Below are 15,593 nucleotides of genomic sequence, written 5' to 3' on the forward strand. Positions count from 1 at the left end.
GTTTGGTTAGCGACTTTGTTTCAGGCATTTTTTGAGGCATTCAGGTGAAACGCCTGAATGTTAGGAGGAAGAAGATTAAAAACTTTAACGTCGATTTTAAAACAATAAAGGACTGACAACAGAAAAGGCTCAGGAAATTATTCCTCGTATTTCTCTTATTATTATTATTATTATTATTATTATTATAAGAGAAATGGACATAATATTGGTGCCTCGGAATCAGTTGTTTCCGTCTGACAATGTTTACCCTCCTTTAAAAAGCAGCAGTCGCATCAAAGTGAGTTTCCCCACTCGTGTTCACGGGAATTACAGCGAGTCACAAACAGACACCGAAGAGTTCAAATGTCCCGCTGGTCTGAGAGAAAAGGTGGGACTGATGTCTCATTCACAGAACAATGTTTGTGATTTTGTCCTACCTATTTTGTGAGTGTGTGTGAATGGGAATCAACATTGTAAAGCGCTTTGGATAAAAGCACTATACAAGTGGCCATTTAGCAAATCAAGAAATCAATGCAGTGGATCAGTTTGCAATTGGATTATATTATAGAAGTGAACGGAACCCGAATCATACTGTCACTGGATTTTGATTTTTTTCTGTTGTACTTCTATCCATTGTTAATCTGCATTTTGTGCTCAGGCAGAACCTCCAATTCCATTTCCTTCTTTAATTTTGGGCTGCAGAAACCTGCAGTCACGATGATCTAATCTGAAATAAACGGGTCTGATCCTTTTAGAATTTGCTCATCTTGAATGAGCCCAGTAGCTTTTTTACTCCTGGCGATTGCGTTTCGCTTCGAGAAATAGAACCAGTGTTCATCTGGGAAGATAATCTCTCCGAACAAAGACGTTTAAGTATCATAAACCTCACTTCATCACTATGCTTTTTTTTCTGCAGTAATCCAAATGCCAATGGCAAAATCCCACAGACTTGCTGGTTCTTTTGACAAAAAGACACTTTCAATCACATTTTTTTTTTTTTTTGTTGAATCAAAATGGTGATGATGATATTTTTGGAATCATTCAGTGAGTAGTTATCAGCTTCAGTTAGCCCATAATTAATGGTGCAGTATGTAACCGACCTCCTAGTGTGTCCAGTGGGTTCATGCCTAACAACAGTGGAACCATCAGAGAGGGTTCAGGTGGATCATTTCTGTGTAAATAAACACAGAAATCTTTTTACGGCACAAAAACATCTGGGAATAGTTTATGCAAAATGTGAAATACTGCAGTACAAAGAACTGATAGGCAACGTTCTGTCCTTTCTCACCCAGACATCTGCGTTAATCTGTGTTGATACTTGCTGTGGCACCATCTCCATCCCACAGAAAGTAAAAGACGACATGTTGAACTACACGTTTGAGCCCCATTAAGCGTCAATTCACGTTTTCCTTTCATTTCTTATTAGTTCTTTCTATGATCTTCAGTTACGTTGGGATCACATTACCCACCTGTCTCCGGTGAAGCAGCAGCGTCCTCTGGTGTCTGTGAAGAGAAATGTACTGAGCATGTTTCTGTCTGACGGAGAAGAAACAATAAAGTTGAAAAGTGACCGATGAGCAGCCATTGGCCTGATTATCTAATCTCACACCGTGGATAAAGTCAGTAATATCAGTTTTGAGGTACTTGGCCTTTACGGATAAACAACACACTTTACCAAGTAACAGAAAGGACCAGACTCAGTGCAGTTTGTCTGGACTGGTTGGGGAGTGCAGGCCAGTCCTGCTCCTGAAGGAAACCGGATGTACTTGTTCTCCAACCACCCGCTGCTGATTACCTGCATCCGAAGTTTCTGGTCAGTCACAAGCTGCGACAATACTTTGTAGTTGAGGGTGAAATAGGGAGAGACAACGTGAATTGTTATCTTCCAACCTCTGATTCATTAAACGTCGGTTAATCCAGCGTGTTTGGGGCAGTGGTAGTTTAAAAACGCGGTCCTGGAGGATCAGGGATTAATGGTGCTCCTCCAGAACTATCAGACCGAGCTCCTGTCTGTCCCCAGAGATAAAAAGAGGCTCAATTAGTGTTTCACAGATTATAGGACAACTGGAACCTGTTGTCAATTTCAGGCCAGTAGGTCTTTTTACTTTACTTTATAATTGCAGTACATGAAGTATAGTTCTTGTATGTTGTCTTTGCTGGTGAGAATAATGTGATTATTCAGCAACACATCATGTTTCACTGTGACTTTGTATTGTTGTATATATTTCACAGAGATATTAAAGATGCTAATGAAATAAGGAAGAAGCTCTTTGTTGAACATGTGTTGGCTCTTAAAAGAGCCTTTGTTGAGAGAGTGAGGCCGAGCTCCGCTCACTTCTTCTTGGGAGCGGCTTTCTTGGCTTTGGGCTTGGCCGCCTTCTTAGCGGGGGCCTTCTTGGCGGCCGGGGCCTTCTTGGCCGCCGGGGCCTTCTTCAGCACCTTCTTGGGGCTCTTGGCGGCCTTCTTGGGGCTCTTTGTTGCCTTCTTGGGGGCCGCTGCGGGCTTCTTGACCTTCTTGGGGGATTTCTTAGCGGCTGCTGCCGGCTTCTTAGCTGCCGCTGCTTTGGGCTTTTTAGCGGCGGCGGCGGCGGGTTTCTTGGCGGCGGCGGGCTTCTTGGCTTTAGGAGCGGCTTTCTTGACTGGCTTCTTGGCCTTGTCTTCGGAATTCTTGTTGATCTTGAAGGATCCGGAGGCTCCGGTGCCCTTGGTCTGGAGCAGGGTTCCCTTGGTGACCAGGTTCTTGATGGCGGTCTTGACGCGGGCCTTGTTCTTGTCCACATCGTAGCCTCCGGCAGCCAGAGACTTCTTGAGGGCGGCAGCGGACACGCCGCTCCGCTCCTTGGACGCGGCCACGGCTTGAACGATGAGCTCGCCCACGGTGGGGCCGCTTTTCTTGGGCTTGGTGGCCTTCTTTTTGACGGCTTTGGCCGGAGCAGGGGCCGGAGCTGCAGCTGGAGCGACTTCTGCCATGTTGTCGTGTGACTAGTTTCCTCTGACGAGTTTAGGAAAACTCGGGGCGGGAGCTGCACTTAAACACAGCATGAGAACCGTGGAGACTCAAGCAGTCCGGGCTCCTCTGGGTGCTGTGAACACCGGGACACTTGTGTTTTCTCTGCACCGACAAAAGCGTTAAAAATCCCCGGAGGAGAAGCGCTGAAGGCTGCAGGTGAAGGGAACCGAGAGCGGACATGTGTCTCTTCAGATCCGGATCATGTGGAGTTCGGATGCTCGCTGGCTTTTGTCTGTGGAGCCTCCAAACGTCACCGCTTCCCCGCTGAAACCAGCGCTGGTCACAGGGTTTTCTCACTCTTTTCGCTCCAAAAATGATTTAAAATGGGTTCAAACTTCACCAAAAGCCGTTTTCCCACTGGGCCACATGTTTATTGTGGGACTGCAATTAAAATCAAACATCTGTTGATGAGACTTTTGTACCAAAGTGAACTTATTGTGGACTCAGCTAACACACTGATCAGGCTTGTGGCTCAGTGGAGCCACAATTCCCCTCAGGACTGTGGACAAGTTGGAATAAACAGCTTTTCAGTAAATAGTAAATATTTTTTTAAATATTTATCATATTTACAGGAGAATTGTTCTAAATGTAACAAACAAGTGTCACATTGATCAATATATAGTTGACTAATAGAGACATTAGATAAACAGCAGTGTTTGGGAAGCTGCTAACTACTTCGAACTGGAAGAACCAAAAGTAGTTTGTTACTAAAGGAACTGAGGAAAAAGTTATTCATATATTTAGTTCAAATGATCAAAATATCAAATAGATAATTTAACAAAAATGTGCCTGAACAACGAGCCACAGTTGAGTTTATACTTAACAAGTTTTTAGTTGTTCACAGACCATAAACTGAAACAAATCATCGTGAATGTCCGATTTGTTCAGGAAGACACAGTTATTTGTTAGAAATATCAGTAATCAATTTAATATTCATTGGAAATGTTGTTTTATTCGTCAAGATTCAAAACAAACAACTAAAGTCAAATAATGTTCACTGTTAAACTGAGGATCCAACTTCCTGCATCAGACCTGAGACCTGATCTGGTCCCAGGTAAACATCTCCTTTGGGCTTTTCACAGGGACATTTATTATTTGACTGCTCATGAAATAGTATAGAAAAATTAATAAAAAGTATATTGAATTTGCACCTTTTTTAGACCATTTAACCAATTCCAGCACTGATTTAGGAAAATGGACAAGTTTCCTCAGTTTTATCATCTATGATAGTCCATTAGACAAAAAGAAACCAAACTGATGCCCTTGTCATAATTATGACTGGCGCTCTCATCATATCATATATATAATTGTCATTATGATCTATGATTTGTGTTTGTGCCCCACATAGCACAAACCTGCTTCCTTTCTGAAAGCTCATTTGTTGATAAGTGAAAGTGGTCAAACATTTGAATTTAGGAACAATTTGGGTTTTCACTATATTCATTCTGGCTTTTTATTTTTTTTATGATTACATTTTCTACCTCATCTATGATTGTAATTCCTTTTTTTATTCCAGTTTGATAATATAGCTAGTGGACTGAATTTTAATATGTCTGGTTCTGGTCTCTGGTGCTGATCCTCACTCCTGGATCAGTTCAGCTACAAAGACCTGGAGCAAAAAAGGAGCAGATCCACTGTGTTTAGTGTTTGTATCTAATTAACAACATTCAACTGTTCGTGCACATGGTTTTGTAACATAACAAGGAGGAGAAAACACCAAAGCAAAGTCCTGTCAGAACATTGTTCACACATGCAAGAAAGAGCAGAATATATTTAGATGTATTTTAATAGATTCAAAAGGTCAGTTTTCAGCCATGTTTTTTCATTTTGGTGAATGAGGTTGCTGTGCAGAGTTTAATGTGGAGACCAGCTGTAACCGCTTGTGTTGCTGGTCTCTGCTCATCCCACACACATCAACAGTGCTGAACAAAACCAGTTCCCATTGACTGCTGCCCTAAAAACCTACAGGCAACAAACAAACAGTGTCTTTATTGGACCTGGGGTGAGACAGAAATAAATTCATTCAAGAATTGGGGTCAATTTCAAGTCCAGAAAGAAAAGAAAAGCTCTTTATTGTCATAGAGCAGATGTGAAAGGTATCATTTTTAGCACCAGTTGATCTTAAACATGTAAGATTTAAAATATCTATTCTGAAAAAAAGACGTTTCAACGGACACATTAGTTGCTCCATAGCTGCTAATAAACGCAGCAACAGAAACATGAAGGCTGTGCTCTCTGTCCGAGTGGGCGGCTCTGAAAAGAGCCTTTGGGTTTGGATGGAAGCAGCAGCAGCGGAGCTGGTTACTTGGAGCTGGTGTACTTGGTGACGGCCTTGGTGCCCTCGGACACGGCGTGCTTGGCCAGCTCACCGGGCAGCAGCAGCCTGACGGCGGTCTGGATCTCCCTGGAGGTGATGGTGGAGCGCTTGTTGTAGTGAGCCAGACGGGAGGACTCGCCGGCGATGCGCTCGAAGATGTCGCTGACGAACGAGTTCATGATGCTCATGGCCTTGGAGGAGATGCCGGTGTCGGGGTGGACCTGCTTCAGGACCTTGTACACGTAGATGGCGTAGCTCTCCCTCCTGGTCTTCCTCTTCTTCTTGCCGGTTTTGGTGGCGCTCTTGGAGACGGCTTTCTTGGAGCCTTTCTTCGGGGCTTTCACTGGATCAGGCATGTTGTCGTTCTCTGGAAACGATCTAACAGATGAGTTCAGAGGTGTTGCGATGGTGTATTTATATCGAGTTATGGAAATTCATACTGTGCTGTTGCTCGCACAGGATTGGCTGAGCTTTAAACGTGACTGAGCATGCGCGAAAGAAAAACGTCTTTTCCCTCCAATACACATCTACTCTGCTGTTTTTTATTTCACAATCTGCAGATTTTATTTTGTATTAATACACATTTTTTTTCTAAAATTTTGATTTCAACGTTTCTTTCAAACTGTATGTGAGATGTTAATTTATTTGATGATAACTATTTTAGAATCATAATTTTCTCTAAATGTTTCACTGCCTCTTCGTTCTGTCAGGTTCTGTTTTGTTGGATTACAATTACACAGGAGCTGATGCATGGCTCAAAATATGAGAAAGACCCTCTTCCTAAATGAGAGAAATAAAATAACCTTACATGCGTTTTGTGTTTAATGTAATAGTTCATAAGCACTTTTAGCCATGGCTCAAAGAAGTAGATTAGAAACACCATCATACATATAAGTTACAATATGATATTATATATAAACGTATCTGTCCAGTGGCTGAATAATTACATAAGCACATAGAGGCAGGGACCTCACAACACAAACATGCTGCCAAGTTATTTTTCTAGCTATTAAAATTATTTGTATATTGTTTTTGTATCTATTGTGTTTACGTCAAGAACATGGGGACATGTTTAAACAAGGAAAGTTTAATCAAAATAAATTATTCAAATACACTTTCAACTGCTATTACACTGTAGTAAACACAAGTTGTTGGTTTGTCGCTTTACATATTGAATAACACTTAAATAGTTTAACTTATCAGGTTGATAACGCCTGCAATTGTTAATCAACGTTATTTCCTGTCTATTTAGTCACAAGATCAATTCCATGTTATTAACACTGACAAACAGGACTCGCTCTTCAGAGGATGTGTGCGGCTCTTAAAAGAGCCTTTGGGTTTTAGTGGTTAGAGGATCAGGTTTAGCTGCCGAAGCCGTACAGGGTGCGACCCTGTCTCTTGAGGGCGTAGACCACGTCCATGGCGGTCACGGTCTTCCTCTTAGCGTGCTCGGTGTAGGTGACGGCATCACGGATCACGTTCTCCAGGAAAACCTTCAACACACCGCGAGTCTCCTCGTAGATCAGACCGGAGATTCGCTTGACTCCGCCACGACGAGCCAGACGGCGGATGGCGGGTTTGGTGATTCCCTGGATGTTGTCACGGAGAACTTTGCGGTGACGCTTGGCGCCTCCTTTCCCGAGTCCTTTGCCTCCTTTTCCTCTTCCGCTCATCTTGAGTCTGTTTGCTTCGTTTCAACAAAGACAAATGTGAAGCTGCAGCGGAGACAGTCGGTATTTCCATGTTCTCTGCGGACGTATTAGAGCACAGGGGCGGGAACATCAGCGGGTGGAGCCAAAGTCAGCAGCAGTCAGCACAAAGAGCAAATTCTTCACTTGGAAAAAAGGGTTGAAAACTTTGCTTCCAGGAATAATTCCCACGTACAACCAACAGAATCCTGGTTGTTAGAGGAAGTAGTGGCTCTGCTCTTTATTCTGGACTCTACAGCGTTTACACGGGTTATGGACCTGAGCTATACAATCAAAACATGCAGTACTACTGAAAGTAGGACACAAAGAAGTTACAATACTAAACACGTCACACACACAAAGTACAAGTACAGGAAGAAAAAGACAAAACACTTTAGATCAAACTGACTCAGTGTGACACATTAAAGCCAAATGAAACAACAACAGTTTACATTCAGTTCAGCTTTTGTTGATCAATTTCTTCATTTATTGATCAAATATTTCTTTGTTAGAGGTGAGAACGTTTCCTCCAGTGCAGCAGCAGCAGCCTCTGCTGTTTGTGAAGAGAAGCACAATGATTCATTTTGTCTGAAAGTGTTTAGTAAAATCAAGAATTAAACACAAGAAACACTAATGACCTCAGCTGAAGACGAGCAGGGTCACACTTGGTTCATACTTGGATTAAAGATCAGACTCGCTGAACTAACTTAAATTATTATCTCATAGAAACCAACAAGTGTCTGCTAGACCATATTCAAACTAAACTGCTCAAGGAAGCTTTGCCCTTAATAGACACATTCATATTAGATATCATCAATCTCTCTTTAGAAACAGACTATGTACCACAGGCCTATAAAGTAGCTGTAATTAAACCACCACTTGAAAAAACGTCTTGGACCAGGTGTTTTAGCCAATTACAGAACAACATCTAATCTCCCCTTTATTTCTAAAATCCTTGAAAAAGTAGTTGCAAAACAACAATGCGACCACCTGTACAGGAATAATTAGTATGAAGTCAGGACTTAGAGTTCATCATAGTACAGAAACAGCACTGGTAAAAGTCACCAACGATCTTCTCTTGGCCTCAGATACTGGACTAGTCTCTATAGTTGTTCTGTTAGATCTTACTGCTGCTCTTAGCCGAGCTTCCACTACTGTTTCCCACATTTTCATTGTGTGGCTCATCAGCTTTATTCCTCTGTAGTTGCCACAGCTCTGCACATCTGTGGATTCTATAGAAGCTCTGTCTTCTGAGGACGGAGTTATGAGAGAGAAAAAAGCCAGAGAGGAGGAAAAATGCTTCTTTCTGGGCCTTTGTGCTCGAATTAATGGAAGAAACATCGGCCACTTATATTGAATTATTTATGTAATTATTCCTGTCATCTGATATTTTCTCTAAATATCAGCTACAAGAAACTGACTATGAGACGAGCCGAGACCCTCCTGGTAAAATGTCACAGTATAGTGTCTTTGCTATAATAGTTTTATAAATTTATGTAAATATATATTTATAAATTTTTAATTTAACTTCAGGAACATGTGTTTTTAAAACTACTCTTTAATTATTGGAGGTATTTAATCAGAAAAAAAATATTAATTTAAGTTTCCGACCATTACCTACAGTGTCTGTGATTTCAATCACTGGATTCATTCACTATTTTTATATTTGTCTTTATCACTTCCTCTTTTAAAGACACTTTTGTGCCTGTGTCCATTTTCTTTTCCACTTTTTTTTTTAGTTTATTTGTTGGATTTTTAGGTAAATTCATGAAGCGTTATGTCACTGAATGTCAGAGCTTTTCCCAGTGCAGTGAAAATAAAGGAAACACATTCATGTGACTCTGGTGTAAAGTCCTCAAAGGGGCAGTGGGAGAATGGGATTGATTGCAGTCATTACACAGGATCCTGGATCTGTTGCTTCTCTAAAGTCATGTTTGCCTTCAGCTAAAATTCTTCATTGCAGTTTCAACAAGGTGCTTGGAACATTTGTTCACAGATTTTGGTCCATATTGAAAGACTTGTGGACTTTACATCCATGATTTAAATCTTCTGTTCCACAATTCAACAGTTCTAAGTAAAATCAAAATTTACGTCAGTTACATTCAATGTCTGAATCAAAGTTCATTTTATTTTAACAGAGATGTTTTTGGTCCAGATACGTGTGTGAAGCAGAGCTGCTCTTCAAACGCTGCTGTTTCTTAGCAAGATCTAAATCCAATTGATGGTGAAAACCAGATGTCAGACTGATGTTGGGGCCTTCACAAAGCTTCTTTGTTTTATTTGTTTCCTTTCTCACTATGGTAAGTTTTACTTTGTTAATTCAGTTCATTTCCAAATCATGGTATAGCATGTGCATCAAAATAACATGTACTGCAATACAAATAATGTAGAAAACCTTTATTATTGTCCATCAAATGTTGCTAAAGCGATGATCCAAATGTCTCAAACTTCTGACTCAGAAACCGCGTATCTCCCATCACTACTGAAAACACCCAAGCTGAGCAAGACTCCTGAAAGTCTAACGCTACAAATCACTTTCAGCAACAAGGACAAAGATTCTCTGAAAACCACTTTGTACTATTATGATGAATTATGATTTTGGGAAACATTGTTCATGCAATATTTTACAAAACATGTAAAGTCAGGAAGTTTCTTTAGTAAAGGAAGTGGCTCTGAAAAGAGCCGTTGTGGTGGGTTGGACCCTTTTAAGCCCTCTCTCCGCGGATGCGGCGGGCCAGCTGGATGTCCTTGGGCATGATGGTGACCCTCTTGGCGTGGATGGCGCACAGGTTGGTGTCCTCGAACAGACCCACCAGATAAGCCTCGCTGGCCTCCTGCAGAGCCATGACGGCGGAGCTCTGGAAGCGCAGGTCGGTCTTGAAGTCCTGAGCGATTTCTCGGACCAGGCGCTGGAAGGGCAGCTTGCGGATCAGCAGCTCGGTGGACTTCTGGTAGCGACGGATCTCTCGGAGAGCCACGGTACCGGGCCTGTAACGGTGGGGCTTCTTGACTCCGCCGGTGGCCGGGGCGCTCTTCCGGGCGGCTTTGGTGGCCAACTGCTTCCTGGGAGCTTTGCCTCCGGTGGATTTACGGGCGGTTTGTTTAGTTCTTGCCATTTCTTTGGCTACTTTCTGTAGACTGGAGAAAAATGTGGAACAGATCTGCGAGCCGCTGCTCTTAAACCGTGGGACGCGGCAGTGAACCGGTGACGCAGCGTTCGAGCTCCTGTTCCTGATTGGTGAGAGGCTCCTCCTGGAGCTCAGCTCCGCCTGGAAGAAAGAGTCTCCGCCTCGGTCTCCGCTGCTTATTGGACACAAGCTTGTTCAAACTGTGCGCCCAAATCCACAGCGGGCCGCCCTCTGCTGCGCTGCTGGAAGCCTCTTTTCTGGTTGGTCTGGCAGGAACCGTCGCGCTCCCCGCGGATATAAAACAAGCTCTGCGCCGTAGAAGCGTCATTATTTTCTGAGTCTTAACTACAGAGATAAACTAACGATGTCTGGACGTGGAAAAACCGGTGGCAAAGCCCGAGCAAAGGCAAAGACCCGCTCCTCCCGTGCTGGGCTCCAGTTCCCAGTCGGTCGTGTCCACAGGCTGCTGCGTAAAGGCAACTATGCTGAGCGTGTTGGAGCCGGAGCTCCCGTCTACCTGGCGGCTGTTCTCGAGTACCTGACCGCCGAGATCCTGGAGCTGGCTGGAAACGCCGCCCGCGACAACAAGAAGACCAGGATCATCCCCCGTCACCTGCAGCTGGCTGTGCGCAACGACGAGGAGCTCAACAAGCTGCTGGGAGGAGTCACCATCGCTCAGGGCGGCGTGCTGCCCAACATCCAGGCGGTGCTGCTGCCCAAGAAGACCGAGAAACCCGCCAAGAAGTAAACGGGGACCCGCTTCAACCACCACAACGGCTCTTTTCAGAGCCACACACTTGAACACTGACGACAAATTTCCTTCATGGTTCAAATGAGACAAAAGTCACTGAACATCCACATGAGCTGAAAAACACAATGTTAGTTGGAGGTTTGTGTAGGACTGTGTTTAAGTCTAAATCTAACAAACCTTCACATCTGTATTAAACTGCACTAAACTCAGTCAACAATTACTAACTCACTGATCCGTTTCCTGAATTTGCCCTGAGACCTGAACTTGCTCCAGTTCTATAAAACAACAATGTTCATTATTTTACTACGAGTAAAATGGAGAAGAGTTTTCTCCCCAGTTCTTTGTACAGCAGTGTGTCACATTCACCAAAGGACAAACATGAAAATGTTCTGGTATTTGGATGTGATATGGATCTTAGAATTATGGCCTACGATCTGTATTTGTGGATCAAATAAAAACAAAACTCTTCCATTTCTCAATGGTGGAAGAAAACTGTGATTGAAAGAATATTTGGATTTTCACAATTTTCATGTGAATGTAATTTGTGATTTGTTTTTTCTGTTTCCAAAGCAATGTTTATTATTAACATGAGGACTTGTATTTCATTTTTAACCTGAGAGTCTGAGCTTATCCACTTGTTCTGTTTTGTCCTGCTGTAGTTCAGCTCCAAGGATTAGATTTAGTGTTTGTAAATAATTGACAGCATTCAAATCTAAATCTTAAGTGACAATGATAATGTTTCATAGTTACTTTATATTGTTGGTAATGGTCACATTAACATGGACATATGTTAATATGCTTATTTGTAAGTCATTAAAGCGTTTGTGTAATTTGTGCTTCACAACACAAATAGTTTTCACAATGTCACAGATCTTATGTCCAATAGAAGAAAATTTCATCCATCACCTGCACTGTTATAACAGAAATGATTACCTTTTTATTTAAAATGGCAAAATCCATCTTCTCCATGAATCCAATGGTATTAAAGTATTGAACAGAGTTAAACTGAGTTTTACAGTTAAATTACAAACAATGGATGAAAACAAATAATATTGTGAATATAATCACTTATTTGTATTTGTCAGGTGGAAACTGTGTAATTACTGTATTATTAATTATGTATTTTTTTCACAATCTATCAATGACAAATACAGATATTTTCCATTTCTAATTTGTTGAGTAAACTTAATTGTTTTTAAATACATGTTAAAATGCATTAATCCATAAATCACTTCTGATCACTTTCCTTAAAACCTCAACTCTTCCTCAGAACAAACGCTTCATTTCATTTTATACACAGTTGCATTAAGACTCATGAAACATCTGTAAGTTTGTTTTCGGCCTCTGTGACTTTACACTGTGTCTGACACGTAACGTCTCTATGAGAAAGTGAAGCTGAACACGTCCTAATATGAGAACAATGATTATTGAACTGCAAATAAAAAGGTCGTCGGTTCAGTCTCTTCATTGTGGCTTTAGTGTTTCTTATTCCATTTGAGCTGCTCTTTAGATGGTGTTGGTACTGGACCCACATAAGAAGAAGTGGATGATGACAATAAAAGCCCCCAGCTGTTTCGCTCGGGTAAAGCTTTTATTGTGAAGCAGCTACAGTTTGTATTAGCAGTAAGTTAACACAGCTCTTACTCTGCTGAAAGAAATCTAAAATATGACTGACGCCTCAACATACAAGCAGGCACACAGGAAGAAAATAGGATTAAGATAAAGATAGAGGCTACAAAAGTTAGACAATTAACTCTCAACTAAGAAATGCAAAAACTTAACATGACCCCTCTTGTTTTGTTTTTTAAATTCATTTACAGCTTGGAAGGCTTTTCCTTCAGAGACTACTGTTTAAGCCATACTGCACAATATGGTAAGTCTGCAAATGCACAAATATGGACATTTTTAATAAGAAATAGTATAACCAAAATTAATATACATTAATTTAGAGGACTGAACCTGATCATAAGCATATACTAATTAAGGTCAAATATTATTGTTGTTTATTTGACTTGATTGGATGGTGAACAAAACATCAGTTTTATTTAAAGTAAGAAATTAACAATATAATCCTTCAAAAGATGAATTGCTGAATTAAAATCATTTTTAGAAATGTCAGTAGTTGAAGAGCTGATAACATCAGAGGTTTGTGGGGTTCTGCTCCCAAAAACCAAATTACTGTTGTGTTGGTAACAATCTGTGGATGCAGGTATTACAATACAGAATTATCCTGAAAATAATGTGGCCGTTATTTTACTGGGGAAAATAATAATTTGTTGTAGCTTTATGTTTCACGCTCCTGGAACTGACTCGTGATAGAGGTCAACAGGGAAGTTTGGATTTTTGCTTCAATAAAAGTTCATGAAACCATGTTACTGCACATTGTTTGCAATCTCAAGGACATTCTGATGTCAATATATTGTGATATGGATCTTTTTATGGCCTATGATCTGTATTTGTGGCCCAAATAAGAACAAAACTGTTCAATTTCTCAATGTTTTTGGTGGAAGAGGAAAACTGTGATAAAAAGAATAATTTGGTTTTTCACCATTTTCATTCTAGTTTAGTAGTTTTGGTTTTTATGATTCCGTTCTCTAGTTTTTCTGTGATTCTAATTTCTGGATTTTCCAGTTTTATCAACGACTTACTCTCATTAACATGAGGACTTGTATTTCATCCTTAACCCCAGAGTCTGGTTCTGGTCTGAGCTGATCCACTTGTTCTGTTTTCTCCTGGTGTAGTTCAGCTCCAAAGAAGCAGATTTAGTGTTTGTAGATAATTAACAACATTCAAATATAAAATCCAAGAATGAAATCATCACTTAATGAATCTCTGCTGACAAAGTGTTAATCCTCAGTGTTTAACTTCCTCAACCTCCTTCCTGAGCCAATATTTTTACTGTGAAAGTTAAAATTTGAATGTTGAGATTCCTGATTGTGATTTTCCATGTTTTCACTTTTTGAATGTTGAAACTTCTGCACTGACACCTTCAGGTGTTTTAAGTGTGACACTGATGTTCGTTGTTCCAAATGCTGAGGAGGAAAAATAAACACTGGAACCTGTTGTCAATTTCAGGCCAGTAGGTCTTTTTACTTTACTTTATAATTGCAGTACATGAAGTATAGTTCTTGTATGTTGTCTTTGCTGGTGAGAATAATGTGATTATTCAGCAACACATCATGTTTCACTGTGACTTTGTATTGTTGTATATATTTCACAGAGATATTAAAGATGCTAATGAAATAAGGAAGAAGCTCTTTGTTGAACATGTGTTGGCTCTTAAAAGAGCCTTTGTTGAGAGAGTGAGGCCGAGCTCCGCTCACTTCTTCTTGGGAGCGGCTTTCTTGGCTTTGGGCTTGGCCGCCTTCTTAGCGGGGGCCTTCTTGGCGGCCGGGGCCTTCTTGGCCGCCGGGGCCTTCTTCAGCACCTTCTTGGGGCTCTTGGCGACCTTCTTGGGGCTCTTTGTTGCCTTCTTGGGGGCCGCTGCGGGCTTCTTGACCTTCTTGGGGGATTTCTTAGCGGCTGCTGCCGGCTTCTTAGCTGCCGCTGCTTTGGGCTTTTTAGCGGCGGCGGCGGCGGGTTTCTTGGCGGCGGCGGGCTTCTTGGCTTTAGGAGCCGCTTTCTTGACTGGCTTCTTGGCCTTGGCTTCGGAATTCTTGTTGATCTTGAAGGATCCGGAGGCTCCGGTGCCCTTGGTCTGGAGCAGGGTTCCCTTGGTGACCAGGTTCTTGATGGCGGTCTTGACGCGGGCCTTGTTCTTGTCCACATCGTAGCCTCCGGCAGCCAGAGACTTCTTGAGGGCGGCAGCGGACACACCGCTCCGCTCCTTGGACGCGGCCACGGCTTGAACGATGAGCTCGCCCACGCTGGGGCCGCTCTTCTTGGGCTTGGTGGCCTTCTTTTTGACGGCTTTGGCCGGAGCAGGGGCCGGAGCTGCAGCTGGAGCGACTTCTGCCATGTTGTCGTGTGACTAGTTTCCTCTGACGAGTTTAGGAAAACTCGGGGCGGGAGCTGCACTTAAACACAGCATGAGAACCGTGGAGACTCAAGCAGTCCGGGCTCCTCTGGGTGCTGTGAACACCGGGACACTTGTGTTTTCTCTGCACCGACAAAAGCGTTAAAAATCCCCGGAGGAGAAGCACTGAAGGCTGCAGGTGAAGGGAACCGAGAGCGGACATGTGTCTCTTCAGATCCGGATCATGTGGGGTTCGGATGCTCGCTGGCTTTTGTCTGTGGAGCCTCCAAACGTCACTTTTCCGTCGTTTTCAGCAGCGCTTCTCTGCTCATTTGTCTCGTAAACGGGTTAAAAATCCGTGTAAACGCCAGCAGCAGAGGTTTTCCCGGTGGCCCACATGTTTGTTCAGGGAGTCAAAGTAAAAGCTACAGTCTGCTGCTGATCAGTTTGTAAAAACTGGAGCTTCTCTGCTCGCAGCAAACACACTGATGGAGGCCTCACTTTATGGTGCAGTTCAGCTTCCACTGACATGAACATGAGTGAAACCTCCAGAAAAAATATGTCCCACATACAAACACTGTGTTTCCATTTATGGACACGGTCACACACATTTACATTTAGTCATTTGTCAGACGCTTTTATCCAAAGCGACTTACAAGTGAAGTACAAGGCAGCAAACATGAAGTCGAGGAGAAAACATCAAAGCAAAGTCCTGTCAGAACAGTGTTTACACTTTATGAGATGCAAGTGCAAGAAAGAGCAAAA

The 15,593-nt window shown here is 42.2% G+C and overlaps 6 protein-coding genes across 6 annotated transcripts; 1 reads left to right on the plus strand and 5 right to left on the minus strand.

Moving 5' to 3' along the window:
* Window positions 1–254: 254 nt before the first annotated feature.
* LOC137107739 (histone H1-like) lies at window positions 255–3,693 on the minus strand. Its single transcript, XM_067491672.1, has one exon. It carries the CDS (start codon window positions 2,947–2,949, stop codon window positions 2,311–2,313), a length of 639 nt encoding a protein of 212 aa, XP_067347773.1. The 5' UTR covers window positions 2,950–3,693; the 3' UTR covers window positions 255–2,310.
* A 1,085-nt stretch (window positions 3,694–4,778) lies between these two features.
* LOC137107740 (histone H2B 1/2-like) lies at window positions 4,779–5,830 on the minus strand. Its single transcript, XM_067491673.1, has one exon. It carries the CDS (start codon window positions 5,660–5,662, stop codon window positions 5,291–5,293), a length of 372 nt encoding a protein of 123 aa, XP_067347774.1. The 5' UTR covers window positions 5,663–5,830; the 3' UTR covers window positions 4,779–5,290.
* Window positions 5,831–6,377: 547 nt separating this feature from the next.
* On the minus strand, window positions 6,378–7,018 carry LOC137107741 (histone H4). The gene has a single exon (XM_067491675.1). It carries the CDS (start codon window positions 6,977–6,979, stop codon window positions 6,668–6,670), a length of 312 nt encoding a protein of 103 aa, XP_067347776.1. The 5' UTR covers window positions 6,980–7,018; the 3' UTR covers window positions 6,378–6,667.
* Window positions 7,019–9,124: 2,106 nt separating this feature from the next.
* LOC137107769 (histone H3) lies at window positions 9,125–10,132 on the minus strand. Its single transcript, XM_067491746.1, has one exon. The coding sequence runs from the start codon at window positions 10,108–10,110 to the stop codon at window positions 9,700–9,702; it is 411 nt and encodes a 136-aa protein (XP_067347847.1). The 5' UTR covers window positions 10,111–10,132; the 3' UTR covers window positions 9,125–9,699.
* Window positions 10,133–10,388: 256 nt separating this feature from the next.
* LOC137107772 (histone H2A-like) lies at window positions 10,389–12,065 on the plus strand. The gene has a single exon (XM_067491750.1). The coding sequence runs from the start codon at window positions 10,487–10,489 to the stop codon at window positions 10,868–10,870; it is 384 nt and encodes a 127-aa protein (XP_067347851.1). The 5' UTR covers window positions 10,389–10,486; the 3' UTR covers window positions 10,871–12,065.
* Window positions 12,066–12,277: 212 nt separating this feature from the next.
* On the minus strand, window positions 12,278–15,022 carry LOC137107763 (histone H1-like). The gene has a single exon (XM_067491741.1). It carries the CDS (start codon window positions 14,829–14,831, stop codon window positions 14,193–14,195), a length of 639 nt encoding a protein of 212 aa, XP_067347842.1. The 5' UTR covers window positions 14,832–15,022; the 3' UTR covers window positions 12,278–14,192.
* Between the last annotated feature and the right edge of the window lie 571 nt (window positions 15,023–15,593).

Source organism: Channa argus, chromosome 22, assembly GCF_033026475.1.
Source record: "Channa argus isolate prfri chromosome 22, Channa argus male v1.0, whole genome shotgun sequence".
Taxonomy (NCBI): domain Eukaryota; kingdom Metazoa; phylum Chordata; class Actinopteri; order Anabantiformes; family Channidae; genus Channa; species Channa argus.